The following is a 26820-nucleotide window of genomic DNA, read 5'->3' as shown; positions in this document are numbered from 1 at the left end:
GTTCTGCCTCTGCAAGTTGCTGTTGCAGTGCTCTTGTGCTGGAATCCTGCTTGCAGGCTTCCCACAGGTTGGCCACTATGACAACAGGATGCTGTCGGGCCATTGGCCTGACCCAGCAGGTTATTCCTATGTCCTGATGATTTCTATTTACAAATCATTATTTATAAAGTAAACATTTGTGATTATTTATAAAGTTGCATATAAATGATCATCTTTTCCTGCAAATCTGCGAAGAAGCGGCCTGCTGTTTTTTTTAAAATGTTTTAAATTAAAAATTTAAAGGTATAAGGAGCCGCTGTGATCCTCAAAAACAGGATGCCTTCCCCAGCAAGCGCTTCCAAAGCTCCTCCCTGGCGACTCTGAAAGAAGCCCGACCTCTTCCGTCTAACTGCTTCTCCCAAGATACTCCCTTGGAGGGAGGGAAAGAGAGAGCGAGAGAGCGCGTCCTTTCCGTGATTCTCCACCCCTTGGTCTCTTGGGAGTTGTAGTTCCCTTGGGTTCTCCTTTCCCAGTTCCTTGGGCGAGAGACGGCGGCTGCAGGGACTCCAATTCCCAGCATGCACCCTTCCCCAAGGCTCCTTGCCCTCCTCCTCTCCCCGCTTCATGCCTGGCGGCGACCCCGCCTCTTGCCTACTCCGAGATGGGGCGGGAAGGAGGGCGGGAAGGAGGTGGCTTCGTGTCATTCCTTCGGCGGCGGTAGCTGCGAACAGAGTCAAGCTGGCGGCGGGCGGTAAGGGCCCTCTTTTCTTATTCGGATTTGAATCAACCGACTTTTTTGCGTGTGTGTGTGTGTGTGTGTGTTAATATCCCCCCTCCCTATGGAAAATAAGGCCTCTGTGGAGAAACTGCATGAACACCGCCCCCAAGATGGGGAGGGGGAGCCTGGGTCCCCTATAGGGATGAGGTGCCTCTGGAGCAGAATGCAAAGAGCCCCATATAGTGGCAGGGACCATTTGTGGGGGAAATGCATGGAGTCCCCCTCCCTTTCCAAGGACAGTGGAAACTTACTTTCCTTCCCCAACCTGATGCTCTCAAGATCGGACTACAACTCTCAAGATCGGACTACACCTTCCATCCGCCACAGCAAGTGTGATAAATACTCATGGATAATGGGAGTTGTAGTACTAGACGCAAACTCTGTGGCAGAGCCAGAATGCCTCTGGAGGCCAAGTTGGGGGACTGGGGCATGGAAGCTTGTTTGGTAGAGCATGTGACTCTTCATCTCAGGGTCGTGGGTTCGAGATTCCTGCATTGCAGGGGGTTGGGCTAGATGAGCCTTGCGGTCCCTTCCAACTCTACAATTCTATGATTCCTGTTGCTGTTGGACTCCTGTCAGCCCCAGGCAGCATGGTCACCAAGGATGATGGGTGTTGAAGTACAACAAAATCTAGAGAGCCACACTGCCCCATGGATTGAAGTTTATATGGGGAGAATGCAAACACCCCATTGGAATGGGGTAGTCTGGGTTGCCCCTGTAGGGATGGTATAAAACGTATAGAAGCACCTTCATAAGAATGCAGCGTCTAGACACAATTCTTCCTCTCTTCTCCCTCCATGCACAACCTGAAGGTAGTGAGCCTTGCACAATTCTTTATTTTGAACTTTTAACCACACATGTTTCTGAAGTTAGGCACCACTGTTTTCAGTCGGACTCACTTCTAAGAAAAGTGTGAGCAGGATTTCTGCTGTGGGAGCTCAACTGAGATGGAGTATGGAAAGGAGGATCTTATTTTCAAGGCTATTTCCTTGTCTTCCTTCATTAAATCACCCGTGTTTAGCATCCGCCTCAAACACGCATGCAATGTACGGAAGTTGCGCTTGGACAAGCCCCTCTTCCAGGTTCAACAGTATTTGGCAGGCAAATTCCCCGACCAGTACCGGTATTTCAGCATATTTCTCAATTGTTCGCTGCTTCACGCTGCTGCCATGTTGGGCGAGATCACTGATCTAGGTGGTGTGGCAATTTTACCTTTCAGCGGACTCCTGAAGAAGGTTGCTGCAATGGCAACTTCTTCATGCACAAAGCACACGAGTCTTAAACTGCTTCAGATACTGGAAGGGTTACATTATCTTGCTTAAGCCTTTCCATTCAAGCAGGCCCACATGGGGAGGATCTTCTCTGCTTCCCACTGCCAGGGACGGAAGTTTGGTTGGTGGGTAAGTGGGAGAGTGCTTTCCCCACAGCGATGCCCCAAAAGCTGGAACTGGGTATTTGCTGAGCTCCTTCCCTGATGGCGTTTCAGCCCCAGTTTAAAACTTTTGTTTCAACAAGCCTCAGTGGAAGGGCTGCAGCTCAGTGGTAGAACACACACTTTCCATGCAGAATGCCTTAGGATCAATCCCCAGTGGCATCTCTAGGTAGGGCTGGGGGAGACCCCTGCCTGAAACCCAGGAGAGCTGCTGCTGGTCAGTGCAGACAGTCCTGAGCTAGATGGACCAATGGTCTAACTTGGCGTAAGATAGCTTCCTATGCGCCTTTTTAAACATTTGGTTATGCTCACTCACATACAATGTTTATTATGCGGTTGTATTGGCTTACTATATTTTTATGTGTTGTAAGGACATAAGAAGAGGCTGCTGGATCAGGCCAATGGCCTATTAAACCCACAGTAGCTGACCAGATGGACGTGGGATGCTCACAAGCAGGACATGAGCACAGCCACTCTCTGCCCGCCTGTGATTCCCAGCAACAGGCATTCAGAGGCATAGAACATAGCCTTTGTGGGTAGTAGCCATCGATACTGCTGGGATAGCTTAGTTGGAAAAGCATGAGACTTTTAATCATGGGTTCAAGCCCCATGTTGGGCAAAAAGATTCCTGCATTCAAAGGGGCGGGAGCGGATGACACATGTGGTCCTCCTCTCCATGAATTTGTCTAATCCCCTTTTAAAGCCCTCCAAGCTGGTGACCATCTCTACCTCCTGTTGTTTTAAGCATAAGACCAATTATGGATGCACACTGCTACCAGAATCAGAAGCACAGTGCCATTGAATACCGGTTGCTCAGATTGGGGAGAGTTGCTTTCTCACTTGTGGGTTCCTGAGAAGCATCTGCTTGCCACATAGGACTTTGTTTTGCTGCAGCCTGAACGCTTCTGAAGCTCTTTCACCAGTTCCAAGTTGCCTCAGGTGCTGTTACGCCACTGAAAGGCACAATATCTTTTAACGAGCAGTGACAGTAATTGAATAAAGGCGTTTGCTGCCACGAGGCGTAGCTAGCTGGCGGTTCTGCGAGCTCCGATGATATCAAAATAGGGGTTTGCACAACGACGTGGAACATGGGAAGCTGCCATATCCTGAGCCCAGGATATTTGTCCCTGTAGCTCAGTATTGTCTACACTGACTGGCAACAACTCCCCAGGGTTTCAGGTAGGGCGAGGACATTACCTCAGCTACCTGGGTTTGAACCTGGCACTTTCTGCATGCAAGGGAGATGCTGTACCACTGAGCTGTGGTCCTTCCATAGAGGAGGAGAGGTTTGTTGAGGGCTATTACCTGTGATGGCTAAATGGAACCTCCCTGTTTAGAGGCAGCATATCTGTAAATGCCAGTTGTGGGAGTGGAGAGGCGAGCGAAATGGTTGTTGCCTTAATGCTTTGCTTATGAGTTGAGTTTGCAGAAACGGGGGTTCTGCTTTATTGAGGTGCTGGGAGGCCACAGAAGATGTGATGGGTTGTGGAGAGGTAGCACTTGTGTAGGCCTCTGCTTCATGGAGCAGAGGAGATGGTGGAGAGGCTTCCCTTCCAGACAAGTGGCAACTTCTTCTGCTAAATGCAAAACAGGCCGAGATTTCGAGGGAGCGGTTGAGGTTTCTGACTCACTGCAGGCAGCGGCTAGCTGGCAGAGCTCATGGTATGTGAGTGAATTGTATTCCCCCCCCCCACTGGGTGTGTTCAGTGTTGCCTTTTTCCTTTCACGGAAGTTTTAAGTTTCAGAGGAGTGTGGAAAACCCTCTTCCGAACTGTAGCTTAGGGCACCTCTGACGAAGGTATTTTAGCAGCAGCAATCTTTCCAGGAGACATTTTAACTGGATTCTTCTTCCCCCTACTCTCTAGCTGCCCTGAAAATTGTCAAGCAGACATAGCCAATATGTTTGGACCCATAACCTTGAAATGTTGCAGTGAATGAAGTCTAATGGTGCAGATTTGAACTTGGGTTCCCCCAGTTCTTGTCTGATGTTCTGGTAACTACTACACAATACACTCCGGAACAAATTAAGTTCGTAACTAGAGGTACCACTGTATTAGCTTTATCTCTGCTGTTCTTGAGCAACCTTTCTTACCTGCTAGCAGCTGCAACAGTGCCCAGTCCTTCCACACAGCTGCTCTAGGCAGCAGCACCTACGGGGAAGGCCTAACAACAATTTCTGCATTATGCTGCTTCTGATTATCTGGGGTTGGCAGCTTAGATCTGGAAATAAGCTTAATAAGCGGGTGGGTGGGTGTGGAACAATAGTTGTATTATTGTTGTTATTATTATTAATTACATATATTCATCCATTTTCAAAAGATGCCAAAAGTGTTTTACAAAAACAAACATTAAAACTCGCATAAGCGTTATAACAAATTAACCTCAGAAGATGGAATCAGGATGGCTTTAACAGTTTGGGGAACTAAGCCAGAATTAACCAAATGAATTTCAAAAGGGACAAATGTAAAGCTCTGCATTTAAGCAGGGATGATCAGATGCACAAATATAGGATGGGGGACACTTGGCTTGCCAGCAATACGTGTGAAAATCATGTAGGGTAGACCACAAGCTTAGCATGAGTCAACAGTGTGATGCAGCAGCAAAGTAAGCTAATGCAATTCTAGGCTGCATCAAGAAAGGTGCAGGATCCAGATCTAGGGAACTTACAGTACCACTCCATGCTGCGTGAGAAGACTGAGAGGTGATATGATACCTGAAGAGCTGCCACATGGATGATGGAGCAAGCATGTTTTCTGCTGCTTCGGGGTGTAGGACCCAAAGCAATAGATTCAAATTGCAAGAAAGGAGATTCTAACTAAACATTAGCAAGAAGGTTCTGACAACAAGAGCTGTTTGACAGTGGAACCAAGTCTCTTGGAAGGTAGTGGACTCTCCTTCATTGGAGGTTTTTAAAGAGAGGTTGGATGGCCACCTGTCACGGATTCTTGAGCTGTAATTCCTGCACAGCTGGGGGTGGAATAGAAGCCCCTTGGGACCCCTTCCAGCTCTATAATTCTATGATTCTCTAAGCCAAAATACTGACTGGTGGTGTATTTTTAATTTGCTTTATGAATGCCATTTTATTTACCTTAATGCCGTTTGCTGCCGTAATATTTTCCTCCTTGATGTTGGCTGGGTAGAAAATAAAAATTTCCTTGTGTTTAATTTCCTCCTAGCCTGTGCTGTTGCAGTGCTAAGAGCAGGTGGCCCATTGAATTACTTGGGCAGGAAAACAGAGGTTTCAAAGGTGATGTTAATTTAATTGGCCTATTTTCCAACCAGGCAGATAAGAAGATCAGAGAGGAGGCTGGTGTGGTCCTAACTCGACAGCTTGCAAACTGCTGAGTTCAGGGGAGAAAGAAAAAGGGTTCTTTTTGCGTAGCAAAAGTGTTTCATTGTGGGGAACCTCAGGTTCAGTTGCCCATGTGGCCCTCCAGACCCCTCCTGAGGAGGGGGAAAGGAGGGTTAGAAAGGAGAGAAACCTGAGTGAAATAATGGTCCCTCCTTGGAACTCGGCCTAGTGAGCCCTTTGGCTGCTGTTGCCGTGGAGACCGGATTGTTATGTTCTCCTTGGGCCAGAGAGGATGGATTTTGTCCTCTAGAAGCCCTGCTTCCTTTTAGCCTCCTCCTGCCCTCACTGGTTTGAAAGCTCATGAAAGCCCGGAAGAAGAAGAAGCCAGGCTTGCAACGGAAGCTGCGGCCCTCGAGGAGCTGCCCCAGTTGGCTGGATGCCACCCCCAGGCGGCCCATAATACCTCGCACAGTCTGCCTGCACAGGTGGGCTCCTCTGACCCGGCCTCGCGGGGCAGTGAGTGGTCCCGGCCGGCGAGAGCCATGGAGGTGTGAACCCTCGCCTCAGGAAGTGCCTCTCCTGGATCGGTTTGGATCCGTGCACATGGATGGTGAGAAGCCAACGAGTGGGGCTCCTGTTTGCTGCGATAATAAGGCAGGTCGATCTGTGGGGCATCCGGTGTGTGGGGTTTCTAGCGTGCCAGAATTTCAGTAGCCCTGGCAAGAGTATTCCATCTGTGCCACTTAATACCAAGGCAGAAATTACACATACATATATACACACGGGCTAATCTCTCTCTGTATCTGTGCATATATTATTTTATTTATTTTGACGTTTAAATCCCACCTTTCCTGTGAGGAGCTCAAGGTGGCCTAGATGGCTCTCCCCCCCCCTTTTATCTTCACAACAACTCTGTGAGGTGGTCTCTCTCTCTCTCTCTCTCTCTCTGTGTGTGTGTGTGTGTGTGTGTGTGTTTGAATCTTAATCGATCCAGGACTGGAGTGAGAAACTTATGTGTCTCCTCCCACTTGTTGATGGACTACAGCTCCCATCATCCCTGACCATTGGCCATGCTGGCTGGGGCTCATGGGAGTTGGAGTCTAGGGCTGGGCGATATCAGGTTTTCGTGATCTATCACCAGCTAAACATCTCAATAAGGTGATACACCATAGTCAGGATGGAGCACCAGCCCCGGCCCTGTGAGGCACCAGGAGGAAGCTACCACCACCACTCCCTCCGCTGCCAGCACCCAGCGAAGGGAGAAAGGAGGCGGCCTGCTTGCTTGGCCAGAGAAGGAAGTTAAGATGCCAGCTGACTGACAAGCCCCACCTGTGATATACGTCCAAACGCCATTGTGATCTGGCCCTCAAACTGGTCCTGGACGATGTGTTGATACATCGCCCAGGCCCATTGGAGTCCATCAACATCTGGAGGGCCACATGTTTTTCACCCCTGCCCTAGACTGATTGAGGTCTTAGAATCAAAGAATTGTAGAACTGGAAGGGACCCAAGGGTCATCTAGTAGTCCAACCCCCTGGAACCCAGGAATCTCAACTAAAGCATCCGGTACAGAGGGCCATCCAACCTCAGCCAAATATGTTAGGTCTGATCTTCAGCTTAACAAAACTAAAAAGAGTATGCTTGGTTTAATTTTACTCCTGCGTGATTCTCATTATCCCAGGGACAAAAATTACTTGAGCTCAAATAACTAGATTTTTGTGGGTGGGGGAATCAATGTGCACTTCATGTGGTTTAAATGCTATATCCATTCAAAGCTTTCCTTGGAAGCTGTTACTGCTGAAATACGTACCTGTTAATGTCCTAAGACGTGACAATTCAACAGCACAAATCATTTTACCTTATTTACATGCAAAGGTAAAAAAAGCACTAGAAACTGCTGACATGCTAATCTTGGCATATCCAAAGAGTTGTGTGTTTATATACGTTTAATATGTTTGAAATGTATTTAATATACATTTAAAGCGCATGGAATCTTGGGAACTGTGGTTTGTTATGGGTGCTGGGAATTGTAGCTTGATGAGGGATAAACTACAGTTCCTAGGATTCTTTGGGGGAAGCCATGACTGTTGAAAGTACTATAAACATGCTTTAAATGTATGGGGTGGGCAGGCCTTGCTAGCCTGGTTGTTGTTGTTGTTGTTGTTGTGTATTGATACCCAGCCCCCTTTCTCTCCTTTGTGCAGCTGGGGATGCCATGGGGGGAGTGAAGCCTGGCCCAGTGCAGATTGTGCTGGTGCATAAAGACAAACACTCCTTTGAGCTGGATGAGAAGGCGCTGAGCCGTGTTCTCTTGACTGATGCTATCCGGGACCTTGATGTGGTGGTGGTGTCTGTGGCCGGTGCCTTCCGCAAAGGCAAATCCTTCCTCTTGGACTTTCTGCTGCGTTATATGTACACACAGGTGAGCCCATCCCCCTGTTCGCTGGTTCGTTGTCTGTTGCTATTGTTAAAGATCCTTTATTAATTTACAAAGCCCAGAACGACCTAGGGCCAGGGAACCTCAGGGAACACCTGAATGAACCCTTAACAGCCCATCTCAGTCCTTGAGATCATTTACAGGAGTGTTGCTGACTGTTCTCCAAATTGACAAGGGTCATTTAACAAGGAATCAAGTCTTTAGTGTCAGCGGCTCAACCCTGTGGAATACTCTGCCAGTAGAGATTCAGCAGGTGCCTTCTGTGCCAACTTTTAAATGCCTGCTGAAAACTTTCCTATTCCCTCAGGCTTATGCAGGCAATTAAGAATGCATCTTTCTGCAATAATTAGCTGATTTCTGATTTTAACTTTCGATATGATTTTTATTGCGTGATTTTATGTACAATTGTTGTACACTTGATTTTTTTCTTTAAAAAATGAATAGTGGTATATAATTTTTTAAATAAATAAACAAATAAGCATTATTTTTTAAAACAATGTACCTCATGCTTAAGAGAGAATTTTCACAAGTAAAACAAAATAGACACAGAGCTCCTACAGTGGTACCTTGGTTTAAGTACACGATTGGTTCTGGAAGTCTGTACTTAACCTGAAGCGTACTTAACCTGAAGCAAACTTTCCCATTGAAAGTAATGGAAAGTGGATTAATCTGTTCCAAACGGGTCCGCGGAGTACTTAAACTGAAAGTACTCAAACCGAAGCGTACTTAAACCGAGGTTTGACTGTGCAGTATTTGCAAAGAGCCTACATTCTGTTCATCTTCAGTCCCCCAACTTTTGGTGGATCCCTGCAATCAGGTTTTGTTTGGGCTTTTTTGCATCATGAGATCAGACCATGTTTTGATTCCAGTTTGTTTTATTTAGCTAGAGATAGAATCAGCCACAGTTTTGCAGGTTTGTAATAGGACTGGAAGCCTTTGTCAAAACTGGAAGCAGGAGCTGCTATTCTCTTACAGGGGGGCACGTGGGAGCCTGATGGCTCATTCTTGTTGTACTAGGCAGTTTCCTTATTTGTGCTGTTTCCCTGTTGTTCTGTAGAAAGAAGGGGGCAGCATCAATTGGCTGGGCGACACGGATGAACCCCTGACAGGCTTTTCCTGGCGTGGTGGATCTGACCCGGACACCACAGGCATCCAAATCTGGAGCGAAGTTTTCATTGTGGAGAAACCAAGTGGAAAGAAGGTATGGGGGCCGTTGTGAAGGAGTTGGAATTTGATTAAAATGGAAAGCGAAAACATTTCTTCACCCCTCCATGGCCACAGTAGGAAACCTCAGGACTGAGGGTCAAATGTGGTCCTCTGCTGTGTTCTGGTCTGTTGCCAGAACCCATGGTGAAAGGCACGGCGGGTCAAAGGTTTCTGGACCATGGACAGCTCCAAGGGAGCAACTTTCTGGCCCTCCTGCAGACTGCTTCCTCCAAGCTCCACCCCCTTGGGAGACCGTCAGAACCTTAAAGGGCCAACCCTGTGGTCCTCCTTCATGCCATCTCCTCTCTCCTGGTACACTTCTGACACTGCAGGACTGTTGGGAAACGTCTGGCTTTTTTTCTGGCTCAGGAGAAGGTGTTGATGAGAGGGTCCAGGCTCTTAGCAGTTGTAGAAATTAGCCAGACTGTTTTCACACAATAATACCCCATCCTGTAGAATTCTATCAGTTATATTTTATCTCCACCATCAGAATTTCAGGACCAAAAAGGTTTTTTTCTGTGCAGCATGAGCAGTGCCTTAAAGGCCCTAATGGTCTGGGAAGTTTCTCTGCAAGCTCTTGCCCCATCACTTGAGACCCCATGCTCTCCCTAACTTCCACAGCCAGCTCTGAGCCCAGACCCAGCTCCCCATCTAGTACCCCTGCAGCCTCTGACTCTGTGCCTATTTCATGACACCCTCCATTCCTTGCTATCATGTCCTCTGGACTCTTCCCCAGGCCACACTGCTTCCCCAGCCACCCCAACCCTTAAAAAATTAATAATAATCCAGCAAGGACTGAGTATGTTCAGAGACCACAGAATGCCAGGGGGTGGGGAGAGTGGGAAACTGGGGGGTGGAAGGAGCACTGGAGCCTAATGCTCTCACCTGTGCTTCCAGGTGGCGGTCGTGCTGATGGACACCCAGGGAGCTTTTGACAGCCAGTCAACAGTCAAGGACTGTGCCACCATCTTTGCTCTCAGCACCATGACGAGTTCTGTTCAGGTGAGTGTCCCCTGTTTTTTGGTTGTCGTTTGAATAAGGTGTGGCATGGGCTTTTGCCATGGGCGTGTGATGGGACTCACGCCTCCTCATCGATTGGAGGGGAAGGCGGCTACAATCAAGACACGAAAGCCGGGTTGTTTCTGGGAAGGCAGTCTGTGTCGCTAGGCCTCTCCTGGCCTTGGAAGTGTGTGTGTGTGTATGCATGTGAGTGTGTAAGTAAATAAATAAATAAATAAATATATATATTCACCCATCCAATCAGGAGCCTGAGCTTGGGGAGCCTATTGGAGACCCGAGAGGGTTATATTTAATTATGTATATGTGAGGGACAGGGGATATCGCGAAGTCCCTCCCCTCCTAAGTTCAAGCCAATCCCCGAGCACAGGGGGAAGCAGAGAGAGTTCCGATTCCAGTGGGGAAGCAGGAAGTCGTGTCCGAGGCTCAGGCAAGGTAGAGGAGCCAGGGTCCCAGGTGGGACAGGAAGGGGCGAATAAGGGCGGGAGACCCATCCCCCCAACTCCGGAATTACGCAGAAAGAGGAGGGGAAAGAGGATGGGTCTGCCAAAGCTTTTGTGTTGGAGAAAGACGCGCCAAAAGCCATTAGGAGGTTCTGAAACCGACTGACAACATCACTCCGTGTAAATAGCAATGACTTGAGCACTGTAAATACGCAGCACCAATAAAAGAATAAAATGCAGAGCTGCGTAGCGTCGTTACTCTGCAGTAGTCCACTCCGGCCACTGTGACAGTATATTTAAATCCCGTCCCAGAAAGTGAAAGCTGGCAAAACAGAACAAGATCTAAAAATTCGGTGGAATTTTCTCCTGTTGTTTCCCTATTCATCCCTGGGCCCTGAAGAAAGGCTAGTCCAAGGTTTCCCAAACTTGGGTCTTCAGCTGTTTTTAGACTACAACACCCATCATCTCTAGGTACCAGGACCAGCGGTCAGAGATGATAGGAGTTGTAGTTTGGGAAGCCCTGGACTAATCTAAGTGAAAGCATCTAGGAATGTCGGGAGCTGCCTTATGCTGAGTGAGGCCATTGGTCCACCTTATATTGAGCGAGGCCATTGGCTGAGTGTTGCCTCCACTGACTGGGAAGCGGCTGTCTCTTCCAGCCCCACCTGGAGATGCCAGGGAGTGAGGCTGGGACCTTCTGCCAGATTAAATCAGTTAAGGCAATCTTTAATGAGCCGTAAGAGTCTTTGTTGCAGCAGGCTAAGGCGGCTGCCCTTCTGGATTTTTTTCACCATTGCAGCTGTCCCTTTCCCCCTTTTTAGATCTACAACTTGTCTCAGAACATCCAGGAAGATGATCTGCAGCAGCTACAGGTAGGTGATAAGTAAAATAAGAAAAACATTTCCCCTTGCAATGCTCATGGTGCTGTGCAGAACACAAAAGGGGATGCAGTTGTTGTGCTGGTGGTGGTTGCTATAATTCCTGTTTATTTATACTTACTACGTGATGCCAGGATAGAATCACAGAATCATAGAGTTGGAAGAGACCACAAGGGCCATCCAGTCCAACCCCCTGCCAAGCAGGAAATACCATCAAAGCATTCTTGACATATGCCTGTCAAGCCTCTGCTTAAAGACCTCCAAAGAAGGAGACTCCACCACACTCCTTGGCAGCAAATTCCACTGCCGAACAGCTCTAGGCTTCTAAGTGGTTTACAAGTAGAACAAGCTCTAGTCCGGCTTGCAGGTTACTGTGATGATAATCTGGTAGGCCACTGTAGGACCAGGATGCTGGTCTGATCCAGCAGATCTCTTTCTGTGTTCTTTATACTTTCTGAGCTCAAGCCATGAGAGACCTGGAGTTGGGGGCACACCTGTTACTGCCATTCCCTTATCAGGGGTTCTCAAAGTGTGGCAGGAGAGAATGGCAAGCGTGGCAGGAAGGTTCAAGGACCATCAAAGAAACACTTAACATTTCAGTGTAGTGTAGTATGGTATAGTCCCAGTGTAGGATAGGATAGTACTGTATCAAAATAATTCTTATTTATTTGCAGAATGTGGATATATTTGCAAAATGAGAGCAAGAGCATCAAGTGATATTGCATTGTTTCTCTTTGTTTTCCAATGCATTTCTTAACAGTAGAAAATTTGGTGTGGTGCAAGCAATTTCTTTTTCTGAGAGTGTGTCCCAGGTAATTTTTTTTTTGAGAACCGCTGCTTTAGATCTTTAAACAAAATTCAGCATATTTTTAATTTCCTTTTGTAGCTCTTTACAGAGTATGGACGCCTGGCCATGGATGAGAGCTTCCTCAAGCCATTCCAGGTATGTATGTGAACAGATGGGGCTAGGCCAGGAGGTGGGAGACACACATACAGTATTGGCCGGTGGACCCTCACTTCCCGCAGTCCATGCACACCCCAGATTTGCACAGTCTGCAGATTTGTTACTCCACTGTACGGAAGCTTGATGCAGATTTCAGTGGGGTCAGTGGGGAGAAATGGGCAGAGGGGTGGTTTTTTCAAATCCCTGCTCAACGACAAAGCTTATTGGGCGACCTTGGAGCACTCAGTCCTTCAGCCTAACCTACCTCACAGGTTCTTCTGAGGATTTTTTTCCAGGGCTTGGGTCGGTGAAAGGGCGATGCTCTGAGCTGCTTGCAAGGATCAGTGGAGTGCAATAAGAGGTGGATCAGTTTTGTAGAACTGAACTGAGTGGTGAAATTGGATTTTCTGTTTGTATACATTGAGTTACTCTCACTTGCCTGACATATTTCCGGTCCCCTCCAAATATCCTTTTTATGGCGCAATCATGATCACTTTGGTTCATGATGGTATTGGGGCAGTTAGATGCGGTCCCGCTTTCAATCCTTTGTATTTGCAAAAAAATCTAGGTGGACGTATTGCTTCCTTTCCCATTGGTGCCTGCCCTACTACTTTCCTGTAACTTTTAATACCACAAATGTCCCAGGGTGGGTGGTGGTTGTTCTTTTACCCACCTTCATTGCACTGCAAGGCATGTAGACAGCCAAACCAGGATGAATGCTCCTTGTTAAACTGCCAACCCCCCTAAACAAATCAGAAGGAATGCTCAATAAAGATAATGTCACTTGGCCTCTCCAGGCATCCTTTCTGTTGCACATTCATGATGATTTGGGCTTCTGATGGTGTCGAGGAGTTCATAGCTGCCAAGTTATCCCTTTTTTAAAGGGAAATTCCCTTATGCTGAATAGGCTTCCTCGTGAGAAAAGGGAAAACTTGGCAGCTATGGGTGGTTACGTGCAAAGAGTGCCTCCCTCCAGACAGCGGTAACACTGGGGAAGCCTCGCTGAACATCTATTAAAATGGAACAATGCGTGGACGGCCCAGTATAACACCCATCATGAAAGCACTATCATTGCGTCAATGATATGTTGCAGAATATACCCCCCCCCAAATAAAACCCCTGCCAGTCGGGGGGGGGGCTTCCCATTTCATGCAGGGGAAGCAGAGCTTGTTCTCATGGAGGGAGATCTGTTTCTCTCGTGTCCTCCATGAGCTTCTCATTGGGGCATCTGGCTGTTCATTGCATGAAGCAGGATGCTGGACTATAGGATGGACAGTGTCCCCACCCCTGGTTTACTGGGTTGGGTTCTCAAGGGGCTCTTCCAGCCACACCTGCCTCCCTGTCTGCTAGAACTGAGCCAAACTTTCTCAGAAGATCTATTTTTGAGGACCCTTCTCAGGCCTGCCGCTTCTCTCACCCCATCCAGACCCTGATCTTCCTGGTCCGTGACTGGAGCTTCCCATATGAGTACCACTACGGCCTGGAAGGCGGTATGCGTTTCTTAGACAAGCGTTTGGAGGTAAACAAGCAAACAAACCCAAAAGCAACTGAACCCCTTTGAGGAGACCTGGCGGAGAGGAGGTCGTCATGGCATGGATTTATTAGGAAAAATAACTACAGGACTAGAACCTTTGTTGGGTTTTTATTTTAAACTAGCTGGCCCTGCCACGCGTTGTCGTGGCTAATCCTGTGACTGCCACCACCCTGTGTTGATCCATGACGTATCACGCCCCCTCCTCCCCCCACCCCAGCTTTTCCTTCTGATTTCCCCCAACCTGTCCCGACCCATGATGTATCCCGCCCCCTCCTCCCCCCACCCCGGCTTTTCCCTGTGATTCCCCCCAATCTGTCCCATCCCATGACGTATCACACCCCCTCTTCCCCCCACCCCCAGGTCATCCCTGTGACTGGCCTCACCGTGTCCTGACCTATCCCGTCCCCTCCTCCCCCAACCCCCACCCAGGCGAGTCAGTACCTCCATTCGGCCTAGTCTGTAAAGGCTTCGGCCTAGTACGTAAACAGCAGCTGAGGTGCTGTTGAGAGGGAAGGTTTTATAGGTGTAGTACCAGTGTAGCCGCTGCTAGAGGGCGCTGGTTTTCAACCTGGTTCTTTCCCCAGCATGCACTTTTGGGTGAGATGTGTGTTCTGTAACACGGGGTTTTTACATGGCGTAGGTGTGACATCTGTCTTAGCAAACTTTATGAGATTTATCTCACGGCAGCATGGGACGTTGTGTGCAAATTTGAACGCTATCGGTCAAGCGGTTTCGGTGAAAAGTGGAAACACACCCACATGCCGTTTTTACATTTTTATATACATAGATGAAAGTTGACAAACTCAAGGCTACTACCACGTTGCAACATGCAAGCATCCTTCTTAAATTTGTCCATTTATATTTCCTCCAATTTGGAAATTAACATTGTTCTTAACTTGAAATTCTTTTTGTGTATTCTCTCATCATTTTTTTAAAAAGAAAAGAGTGAGATGACTTATGGTCCTTCCCTCCACCAGGTGAAATCTCACCAGCACGAGGAGATCCAGCATGTCCGGAAACACATCCACTCCTGCTTCACCAAGGTCAACTGTTTCCTCCTGCCGCATCCAGGCCTCAAAGTGGCCACCAGTCCGAATTTTGATGGGCGTCTGAAAGGTATGGGCCCCGTGTTTGTCCAATGGCAAACTCAGCAAGCCAGGATTAGAAACTCTGCTTTGTTCCTGGTTTGCAGGGCATGGAAGCAGCAGGTGAAAAGGCAAAACTGTGATCTGGTGGGCGGGCATTGTTGTGCACGAGCCCGAGGGATATGAAGGATCTGTTCATGTACCACCAAACCATGGTTTGATGTGACTAGCCCTTATGTTGTCCCACAAACCAATGGCTAAGCTTCCTTAACCATGGTTTGGTGTGATGCAATGTTTCAGAGGTACCCAAGGGAGTGCTTGTATGTGCTTTTGTGGAGGGGAATATTATATATAACTTTCCAACAAGGCTGTTGAAATTCTGTGGCCTGTATGCCAATTGACTTGCTCTCTCAAATTTGCATAACTGATTTTGCACACTTCCTTACTTTGCATAATTGATTTGACTTCCACTAGTTTGCTTTGGGGCTCAGTTCAAGACACTCGCTTTGACCTTTAAAAGCCCTAAAGCGTTTAGGGCCGGAATATCTCCAGAATTGTTTTTGCCCATATGAACATCTCGGAGGTCCTGCTTTCAAGGTTCAGGTCCTTCCACTATCTGAGATAAGGCACAGGGGTACCTGGGAGGAAAAAGTCTCCTGGTCTGTATTTAGACAACCTCCTGAGAGAAATGTGCTTGATTTTGTTTAACTGTTTTTTTTTTGGAGGATTCTGATTTGATTATCTATTCTGCTTTCATTTTTAAAGAACTTCATTTTTCTTGCAATTGGTTGTCATTTTAGGTTTTTATCTTGTTGATCTTTTTGCCTCATGTACTTGATTTTGTTTTGTTTTAAAAACCCAGTATATTTATCTGAAATAATTGTGAATGGGAAGGTCAAAGTCAAGTATTGCTTTCCAATTCAGCTGCTTCCCTGGCTTTGAACACAAATTTTCAAGAATAGCTTTGCTATCAGAATCTCTGTGGAGAGGACTCTTGAACTGATAATGCATTAATAAATGTATTGATTGTGTACTGTGTGCTGTATATGAAACTTAATAAGAGTGTGCTACTCTGGACAGGTTACTGTAGTTGTTCTGGTATTTACATGAAAACCAATAAAAATTATTGGGGAGTCGAGAGAAAAAGAATAGCTTTGCCGTCATGAGGACTAGAATTGTCACTTTTTTTTTTTTAAAAAAAGAAAGTTTATGTGCTCAGCTGCCTTTTGTGTACCTAGTGTTGTATTTGGTGTGTTTTTATGTGGAATCACAGAATTCCAGCCATCCACCAATGAGAGCAGTTTCCTTCGATTCTCTCCTACCCCCTGTCTATATTTTCCCCCGCAGACATTGCAGATGAGTTTAAAGAACAGCTGCAGAAACTCATTCCATTTGTGCTGGATTCCAGCCAGCTCTTGGAGAAGGAGATCAACGGTTCCAAAGTGACCTGTCGGGGCTTGCTGGAGTACTTCAAGGTATGCTTTGTTTCTTTCTCTCTCCCCCCCCCCTTTAAGGCAGGGGATGCGGAACCCGTGTGCCTTTGGATGTTGCGGGACTCCAATTCCCATCAGCTCCAGCCAACTCTGTGGTGCAGCCACATTTGGAATTCTGTGTATGGTTCTGGTCGCCTCACCTCAAAAAGGAGTTGGAAAAGGTTCAGAAAAGGGCAGCCAGAATGGAACAACTCCCCTATGAGGAAAGGTTCCAGCGTTTGGGACTTTTTAGTTTAGAGCAAAGGCAGGTGTGAGGTAACATGTCAGAAGTTTGCAAAATGATGCCCGGCACATTTAAATGCTAGAATTTGTGAGCATCCAATGGAGCTGAATGTTAATGTTAATTCAGGACAGGTAAATGAAAGGACTTCTTCGCACAGTGCGTAGTTAAACGGTGGAACTCCCTGCCACAGGAGGCAGTGATGGCCACCAACTTGGACGGCTTTAGAAGAGGATGAGACAAATTCAGGAAGAGAAAGGACTAGCGATGGCTACTAGCCACGATGGCTATGCTCTGCCTCCGCAGTTGGATGTGAGGACTGAGCATGCTCCTTGGGCATAGAATGTTGACTGCCTGTTGATGGAAAGAAATAGAAAGCCACCAGAGGGGAAAATGGAATTGAGTATCCTGGGAGAGGGCACGACTGGCTAGTTCACTGAGCAGGATCACTCCACAATGCGACATTTTGTTGTAGGTGTCGCTTGTTTCTGGCAGCTAGTACTTTTACCATCTAAGACTCTCTTGTTTTATTCTTAAGTTACTGTGTTGAATTGTTACTAGACCAGGGTCCCCAAACTAAGGCCCGGGGGCTGGATGCGGCCCAATCACCTTTTAAATCCAACCCGTGGACGGTCCAGGAATCAGACTCTCTTGTTTTATTCTTAAGTTACTGTGTTGAATTGTTACTAGACCAGGGTCCCCAAACTAAGGCCCGGGGCTGGATGTGGCCCAATCACCTTTTAAATCCGGCCCGTGGACGGCCCAGGAATCAGCATGTTTTTAAACAAGTAGAATGTGTCCTTTTATTTAAAATGCATCTCTGGGTTATTTGTGGGGCGTAGGAATTCGTTCATTTTTTTTTCAAAATCTAGCCCCCCCCCCCAAAGGTCTAAGGGACAGTGGACTGGTCCCCTGCTAAAAAAGTTTGTTGACCCCTGCTAGACATTCTAATGGAAGAACAAAATAAATTTGCCAGTCCCTGCTATAATAACTTTTCAGAGGATGTATCGCAAATGTAACTGCTAAGGCTGATAGGTTTCTTTTTCTCAGTGCCTTTGGTCAGAAGACTGTCTACCCATTCCCAACCATCCAAACAGGATCCGGCCATTTGAAGGAGGATGATTCGAGGGAAATATAGTCCCAGCAACAAAGCTATTAACTGCTCCATTTAGAAATATCCTCTGTTTAAGTGACTCAGACAGATTAAACGCCATTCCTTCTCTGTTGGATAGCAGTTTCACTGGCACCGGGTATTCCAACACCCTCCTGTGACTCCTTAGTAGCCTCCTGTAATTCCAGCTTCAAGATTCAGTCTGTTCTTTTGGATCTCAGTTTGTTTGTTAACTAATTAGTGTTGGTATTCTTGTTACTGGCAAATGACTGTAGCTGAACACTGTTGACCTTACCTCCCTCCAGGCTTATATCAAGATCTACCAGGGGGAGGACCTGCCTCATCCCAAGTCCATGTTGCTGGTGAGCTTTGCCTGGGGTAGCAAGATACAGTAGGTTCCTATTTGGGGAGTTGCCATCGCTTGGTAGAAGGTCCCACCCAGTGGCATTTCCAGGTAGGACTGGGAGAGACTCTCTGCCTGAAACCCTGGAGAGCTGCTGCCAGTAAGTGTAGACATTGCTGAGCTAGGTGGACCATTGCATCTGCAGGAAGAAGGGCACATTGCTTCCTTTTTAAGAGGAAGGCCCTTGCTCACTGGGAGAGCACATGCTCAGCATGCAGAAGGTCCCGGGTTCAATTCCCAGCGTCCCCAGGTAGAGGTGGGAGTAATGCTTCCTCTTTAAAACCCTGGAGAGCCACTGCTAGACATTAGCAATCTAAATGGACCCAGTGAGTCTCACTCAGCAGAAGGCAGTCTCCCATGTTATTTCAGGGCTAGATAGATCCAGAGGGGCAAGCTGGGTAGAAGGCAGCTACACGAAGCATGCCGAGGGGAGAAACTTGCTCAAAGGTTTTGCGTGGAGCTCAGGTGCCATGCTCTCCACTGCCTCCCTCCACATCGCATGCCCCCTGCGGTCTTAAGCACCTCCCTGTTTGTGATGGGTGCTAAATTGACTGTCCCACAGCACTCGCTGGCTCCAGTGTTTGAAATTCGTCAGACGCGTTTTGCACCTGGCTATTGGTCACTTACAACCAAGTTAAAGATGCCCAGGCGCTAGGAGGCATGCCTGGGGATCCTTGGATCTTGCCTGTTTTCACACACTGACAACACATCCTGTAGAATTCTGTCCATGGTATTTTTTTCTGCACCATCGGAATGAATTTCAGGAACCAAAATTTGTATTGAAAAATACGACTTTTGAGCTGTTTGGCCCCCAAATGGTGACTAAACATTCTGTTTTGGCGACTGCAACCTTGCTTTAAGGAGCCATTTGGCACTCAGCTTATATATCTGAGTTTTTAACACTGGCTGACGCTGGTGCCAGGGCACATGGTCAAGTGGGTAGTTTGCAGTCTGGAACGTAGAACTCACTTACCTGCAACAACTCAGCTTTTCTTCACCCCTCTTTTTTACAAATATATTTAAGCAATGGAGTTTCTGGTCCTTATGATTGCAAAGACATGCTTGTCTCAAAGTAGTCTTATTGATGAAGTTGAGCAAGCCAATCCTGGTTCTCTCAAAGTGACTCTGGCAGCTGGATGGAAAGGACCCCAGTTTGTGGGGAGGGCATAAGATTGCAGAAGTGGGCAATGTGCCTTGTTGGGGGGGCGGGGGGGGCACAGACGGTGGAACTGATTACATCCCTGTGCTCATCTTACGATCTTTGCTCTCAGGCTACTGCTGAAGCCAACAACCTGGCTGCTGTTGCTTCGGCCAAGGACATGTATTACACCAATATGGAGAAGGTGAGAAGGGAGTTGGTGTTGGGGCAATAAAACAGCAAGAAATTCACATTTTAAAGTGATGGCACAGAACAGTTAGAGAAGCTCTTCTTTAAACATTGCTCTGAACTGAAACAATTGAAACAGTTGAGACCAACAGGCCCAAAGAACAGAAGTACAACCAAGACAGCCCATCAAGTGCACCAGCATGTGTTTATAAGGTAGTGGCATTCACGTCTTGATATTCCTCCCCAAGTTGAGCTCGCCCTAAACGGTAGGGCACAATGACACACTCTCCACCCATTGAACCTTTATCTCACCAGTTCTGAGCTGTAGTCTGACCTCTGATGGGGCAGCTTCTTAGGACTGAGCTAAAGAGGATGCTTATAGCCAGTGGAGGTTGGGCCCCACCCACCTACTCTGCCTGCCTTCCTTCCTACTTGCAACCAGTACAGGATGTGGCAGTTCCCATTCAGTTTTCTCCTCCTTAGTTCAGCGATGCCCTTGTAGAATTCAGCAGCAAACAGGATGGCGAGATGGTAGAGTGAGTTGATGCCGGCCGCCGTTGGTTCTGGCGCCACCTACTGTCAGGCTCCTTGCCTTCCGCCCAGTGTGAGCACTAGCCAGCGTTGTTCTTAGCCTGCTTTGGAAGGTTGGCCGTCTTAACACCTGTATCCCCTGTCCTGCCCCCCAGCTGTGTGGCGGGGACAAGCCGTACGTCGCGCCGGACCTCCTGGAGGAGAAGCACCGCGTGCAGAGCGCCATGGCCTTGAAGCACTTCCAGACCATCAAAAAGATGGGGGGCAAGGAGTTCAGCCAGCGCTACGAGGAGGAGCTGGTGAAGGAGATGAACACCATCTACGAGGACCTCTGCAAGCACAACCAGAGCAAGAACATCTTCAACACGTTCCGGACGCCTGCCGCCATCATAAGCTTCATCATCTCCCTCTACATGGGCTCCAACTTCTCAAACTATATCGGCCTCAGCTTTGTTGCCCAGCTCTGCACCTTTCTCGTGGGGATCCTCCTCCTCTGCCTCCTGGCCTGGGGCTACATCCGCTATTCAGGCCAGTACCGCGAGCTGGGCGTCATCATTGACACTACGGCCGAGTTCCTGCTGGAAAGGGTGAGTGGCGGCCTACAAAGCACCAGGTAGATTAACTGTGGATTAACTGCGCTTCCATTTGTCGTATTCTGTATTGCGTGGCATGCAGGGACCACCAGAAACACCCACCGTAATGAAACAGTGTGATAGCAGAGGCAATATGCCTCTGGATCAGACGCGTAGCATGGGGATGTCCAGGGGGGTCATGGCCCCGGGCGCAGATTTTGGAAAGGGTGTGAGGGGGCGCAACCAGGCTCCCTCACTCACCAAGCCACGTCGGGGCCAGGCCTTCAGGGCTGGGGCAGTGGCATCTCCTCCTTGTGCCTGGTAAAGGGAGGCCCTTGTGTGCCCCGTCCCTAGGCTGGCTAAGGGGGAGGGTGCTGCCGCTTCTATCTACCGAGGCAAGAAGCTCTGGCAGCTGCCTCCTCCTTTGCAAACAGGATGCCACAGCCCTCAGGTCTGCCCTCCTCATGAGGTGACTTCAGGCCTCTTTTCTCCCTCCCATCGCTCTGCCTCACTCATCGCAGGCTCAGACCGCTGCAGCTCGATGGGCGATGAGGTCTTGGGCTTGTACGACCACCTTTCGGTCCCTGGGCGCTGACAATCCACCTTACGCCACTGCTCTGGATCCCAGCTGCTGGGAAACAACAGGCAGGGAGAGTCATGTTAGGCCTGTCTCCTGCTTGTGAACTTCCCAGAGGTATCTGTGCGAACAGGATGATGGACTGGATAAGCCAGTGGCTTGATGCAGCAGGACTGTTCTTACGGTCCTAACATAATAACATTATTTATATGTCGCCCATCGGACTGGGTTGCCACAGCCACTCTGGGCGGTTCCCAACAAAATATTGAAAACACAATAAAGCATCAAATATTAAAAACTTCCCCACATGGGGCTGCCTTCAGGTGTCTTCTAAAAGTCGAATAGTTGTTAATTTCTTTGACGTCTGATGGGAGGTGGGGAAGAAAAGACCTGTTCAAAAGTGGGATCTTGCTCTCGGTTCTGTTTTTTGCAGCACCTGCTTCATGTGTAGACCCTGGCCTCGAATAAATGTGAAAAGAACAAAAATGGGGGAGGGAGGAGCAGGAATCTCAATTCCTCAGAAGGCGCTTGTGTGACTGAATGCCACCTGTTACGTCTTTTAACGATTCAGTGTTTTGAATGTTACTCCTGCATTGAATGGGGCAGGACCAACCCCGTGATCCAACCCCGTGATCGTATGACCTAACCATTCTCCGCCTCTTCCCCTCTCCCCAGGCCACCAACCGCACAGGCAGCTCCACTCAGGTCGCGGAAGCAAGCAGCTCGCCAACGTCTTCTAGGCCGAGACCCGAGAATAAGAAAAACAAGTGAGGTCTTAGCAGGGAAGAGAAAGCTACAAACTCGTGGCCGAAGCGACCCGTCTCGCTGCAGCCTGCAAACCCAGGAATCGCTTGCAGGGCTTCTAGAGAGCAACTCAGCCTCTGGTTCCGGATATTATTTGCTCCCTTCACATTTAATATTTCTTTCTTTTTTTTAAAAAAAGGAACTGCTACCCTTGCTCCCTTTCCTTTTAATTTTTGTGCACTTTAAAAGAAAAATCAGCTTTAACGTTCTGTACCAGTTCGTGCCTTGCCTGGGAGCTTTTGGGGGGCACCCCCCCCAGACGTCAGGTGCTGATCTTGTTCCTTCCACTACCCCCTTCTTATCTCTTTCTGCATATTCTTCTTGGGGATGGGAGGCAGCTGTTATCTCCCTCCCCAAAAGAACCAGCTCCACCACTACCGGCAGCGAAACCTCCAGTGCTTCAGCTCTTTGCAGCCATCTTGCTGGCGGGGCTCCTCCTTTGGGGGGATCCTTTGCCCCAAAGTGGAAGATGCGGATTTTGTGGCCTGTGCCAGGGCCCAATCCGAAGCAGCAACTTGTGCCTTTGCGACGCTGAGCAAGCACCCTAGTGCCTGTGGCAGCGAAGGGACCCCTCACTTCGTCCTGCCCGTTGCCTTAGAAAACAGTATCACTAGGCTTCTTTCAGGGAAGAACTGATTTATTTAGCATCCTGCAGGCGCTGAAACTGCGGTCCCTGTCCTTTTGCCCCCATCCTGCTTTCACCTGCAGCTTTTGCTCTCGCGCAGCCGTGATGCATTGTGAGGGCTGAGTGTGTCCCTATGCCAGGCTCCAGGCAGGCGTCTCTGCGGGAACGAATCAGCTGTGTGCGCAGCCGAATATCCGTGGCAATGCTGAATCCTCTGTTCAGAGGGATGCATCCAATGCTAGTCCTACTCAGGATAGACCCGCAAGATATGACTAACTCGTTTATTTCAGCAGGTCTACTCTTGAGTGGGAGTAGTAGGCTGCAACTCTCTGTGTACCGTAGAAGCCGGGGATGGCCCCCAATGGTGCCTGCCAGATGTTGATGGACTACAACTCCCATAATCCCTGTCCATTTTTCTTGCTGCCTTGGGCTGATGCTGGTCGTACTTCTGTGATATCTGCACCCTGTTGGCTGCCCTTGCTCTCAGCAGCGATCTGGGAATGTGCCTAGATCAGCAACCTGCGACCCATCAAGCCAAACAGCCATGTGTGACAGCCTCTTATTGGGTGGGGGGGGCAGGTTGCCTGTTTGGCACTTCAAAAAATAAGTGTGTGTGTGTGTGTGTGTGTCAAGATGCAGTCTCCAGTTTGTGGGCTGGGTCAGGCTTGGTTGGACACAGATTGTGCAAGTCTGCTCTGGATATTGACCTGTGAGTCAGGTGAAATTTATTCCAAGAAGGCTGGGAGCAGGCCTAGGAGATCCATCGCCTGGACTGGGGAAAGGAGTATTGGCCAAGCGGGCTCACAGTCTTAAAGTCTTATTTGGGGGGTTGGGGGGTGGGAGAGGAAGCAGACTCCCATTCTTCACAAGTGCTCAAAACAAAGCCCTTAACCCCACTAACCTTCTCTCCCCACAAAACAACGGCTGCCCCACTGTGTGACCGTTAGAAAGTTCAAGACTGCTGGGATGCCAAAAATGTCAGGTCAGAGGGGGTCCGGTTCTTGTTTCGGTTCCAACGTCTCTCTCCCTGATTCCTGTGCCGCACCCTAAAAAATAATTATTATTCTGCTCAAGGCTCTTAGTTACTCCTGCCTCTTCTCACATTCCTGGTTTCTTCCTTTCCGCACAGGTTTTTAATAGCTTTATAAGGCCAGGGATGGGGGCTCCCTTCTCGGCCTTGCCTTTTGCTGCTTTGCTGTTCCCTTTCCTCTTTGCAGCTGGAATAGTATTCTGATCAAAAAGCACAAGACACTGACAGCTTCCAGGCCCACTGAATTGCGGAGGGGGAAACCGGCACCACACGGTTTAATATTCATTTCTGCTCTGCTTGTTGGGGTGGTCCCGCTGACCTCTCCATTCCACAGCTCGCTTGTGTTTTTGGTAAACCAGGAAACTTTGGTGCTCCCATCATCCCTGGCTATTGACCGTGCTTGCAGGGGCTGATGGGAGCTGTAGTTCAGCAACATCTGACAAGCCAAAGGGTTCCCCCCACACCCGTGGGACAGCTTTTCACGGTGCCCCTTTCCCAACGGCACGTTTCGTGTTAACGGTTTACAGCGTGTGTATGCGCGCACAGACAGGGCGGGAGATTAAACATTTTTCCAAGGCTGTGATGGCAGTGAAGTCATCTGGGCGACTTTAGCTAGAGCTCCAGCTGGCTGTAACATTCCACTTGTTCTATTGCTCATCGACAGGTAACTTAACTCTTTCTCACTTGCATATAGGGGCACATTTGCACGATAACCTGGTTGTGGGGAAGGAATGCGCGAGTCGTTCTTGGCCTCATTGCTGTAACCTTTTGAAGAAATGGGGTGTGGGCTACCTGTTTGTGCCTGTGTCTTTTCGAAGGGTTATGCAGGAGCACAGAACAAGACGGTGTGACTCTTGTTTTCTGCTTTCTGCAACCAGGCAATGAGTAGTGTCACCCTGAATTTAAATCTCCCTCCTCGCATACTCTTTCCCCCTCTGTATTGGATGTATCGTATAGAAGGGGATGCCCCTCTCTGTGTTGCTGCGTACCAGTTGAAATTGGCTTGCAGCTCAGATTGGTTAGGAAAGGAAGAAGCTCTTTTCGGCTCCCTTTGGAACACACAGGTTCTACAAAGAAGGGAGGGGAGTGTTAAGTTCAAATCGGGGACCTGCTACTCCCCTGCCCCAAGAAATAATTTTGTTGATAACTGCCCATGTTACGTGCTCGTACAGCCAGGTTGCGTGATCATTCCTTTCTCTCGTTGAGAGCACTTCCTTGCCTCCTCGTCTTAAGAACTGCCTCTGTGAGCTTGTTAGTCATTATATTAGAAATTTCAGCCGGGGACCAATGCTGTGGGGGAGGGAGTGTAGATGCCAAATCATATTTATAAAGCGCAAAAAAAGAATTGCATTCCACTTTGCAACTGCAAAAATAAAGACCAAGATACTGAAACTGTATTGAATTGATGTGTGTTTGTTCCTCCCTCCCCATGTGTACACACACACACACACACACACACACGTTAATGTGAGTTGAATGGATGATGTGCATAACAACTGGCCATTATGCACATTCACCAGGCCTCATGGACAGTGTACAGTACATATGGTAATCTGTCCATGGGAAGGGAATTGTGCATAATCTGCACCAAACCTTAGAGAATGTGCACATTTTGAGTGTATTTTGAACATTCTCTGGGCAATATGCACATTCTCTGGTCAGTCTTCATAGTCACCCAGGAAACATGCCCATGATTTCTATCTCCAGGAGCATGCAATCTACCTACTCTTGGATGGGCCACAATATACCCTCCCACTGATCATCCATGGTTCGAACCAGATTCACACTTGCTAAGCTACAGCAACTCTACAACATCAATTGCTCTTTTTTTCTACACCCAGTTTGCAGCGTGTGTCCTTCCAGGGGCCCTCTTTAAATATACATATACGTACATTGGCAGCTGCCTTGTGTCGTGTGAGGCCGTTTACCCAGCCTCCCCAGGATTGTCTAACTCTGACTTCAGCAGAGAATGGCCTCTTCTATCACTTGTGGCCTCATCCTCTTAGGAACTGAACCTGGGACCTTCTACATGCAAATCAGGTACTCTGCGCTGGGCTCCAGGAGTAACACAACATTTTGCATTTTAATTCCTGTTGAGTTCTTTCTGTGCCACAACTTATGTAGCCAAAACAGCAGCATCTTTCACATAAGTGGGGGCTTTATTATTCTTTGGTTGCTTGCTTGCTGATGGGAGTTGTAGTTCAAGAACATAGTTCAAGCATATGAAGCTAAGGCAGCTGCCAAGATCCAAGTGCTACGCAGAAGAAAGGCAAATAGTGCCCCGGGTGAGAACATCATTGCCCTTGCGCAATGAAGCAACGAGGCATTGCTTCATCAAGAGCTGGATTTCGGGGAGAGTGACTGGTTTGGTTTCATTGGGTGCAGAGCCTCGGATGCATTGCTGGGGATGCTGCAACTATCATTTAGAATGGGGCGCAAGAGGCAGAGGGGTGCCAAATTTGGGTGTTGCACAGGGTGCCACTGGAATTTGAGACCCCAAGGTCCTCCAATGCTTCATCGCTGCTCCAGTACACCACTGTTCACACCCAATGGGGAGCACTTACTTTCTAGAGTGGCAAAGAGCCTTAGGACCTTCGCCAGCCTTTGTCCTGATTTGCACGTGCAAAATGTCTCGTGGTAGTTCGACAAAGGACCCTTCCAGGCTGATGGTTTATTCTGCTGGTGTGTCCTGCAACATTTCATTGGGGCAATAATAGCGTGTCACTGGCAGGGTTTACGCCGTATTGTCCATGCATCGTTCTGCTTTATTAGTTGTTTGTGATGTCTCCGCAGTGTTACTGCATTACTGCCATCTGGAAGTGCCCTGATACCACCATGAACATAAACCATAGTGAATGCACATTAACAAGGAGGTATGCAGGGCGCTGTGGATGATCTTCCTTGGGCAATCATTCTGATTTCTTTATGGGGATGTTATACTACAACGTGCATTCATCCTGATTTGCTTGAGGTTGTTTACATGTCTCCCATTATCTCCCATTATCTCATTCATACAATACTTCTCAGTTCATTTCCTTGTCACTTTCCAAACCACAAAAGTCTCTCTCTTTTTTAAAATGGATTCTTTGTGGTAGGGCGACAC

The 26820-nt window shown here is 48.2% G+C and overlaps 1 protein-coding gene across 2 annotated transcripts; it reads left to right on the top strand.

Annotated features, from left to right (window-relative positions):
* The first annotated feature begins 697 nt into the window (after window positions 1-697).
* Window positions 698-25114, top strand: ATL3 (atlastin GTPase 3). 2 transcript variants are annotated; one of them, XM_088660002.1, is made up of 14 exons: window positions 698-730; window positions 5472-6091; window positions 7686-7903; window positions 8976-9119; window positions 10022-10126; window positions 11406-11456; window positions 12349-12405; window positions 13832-13924; window positions 14917-15055; window positions 16372-16499; window positions 18154-18210; window positions 19523-19594; window positions 20265-20696; window positions 21934-25114. In XM_088660002.1, exons 2-14 carry the CDS (start codon window positions 5842-5844, stop codon window positions 22027-22029), a joined length of 1842 nt encoding a protein of 613 aa, XP_088516128.1. In that variant the 5' UTR covers window positions 698-730; window positions 5472-5841; the 3' UTR covers window positions 22030-25114. The 2 variants fall into 2 exon arrangements, with proteins under 2 accessions (XP_088516128.1, XP_034953666.1); XM_035097775.3 differs by lacking the exon at window positions 5472-6091.
* The last annotated feature ends 1706 nt before the right edge of the window (window positions 25115-26820 follow it).

The sequence above is a fragment of the Zootoca vivipara genome, chromosome 16 (genome assembly GCF_965207765.1).
Source record: "Zootoca vivipara chromosome 16, rZooViv2.hap1.1, whole genome shotgun sequence".
NCBI classification, from domain to species: domain Eukaryota; kingdom Metazoa; phylum Chordata; class Lepidosauria; order Squamata; family Lacertidae; genus Zootoca; species Zootoca vivipara.
The sequence above is the reverse complement of the archived record's forward strand: the minus strand, read 5'-3'. Positions and strand labels throughout refer to the sequence as shown.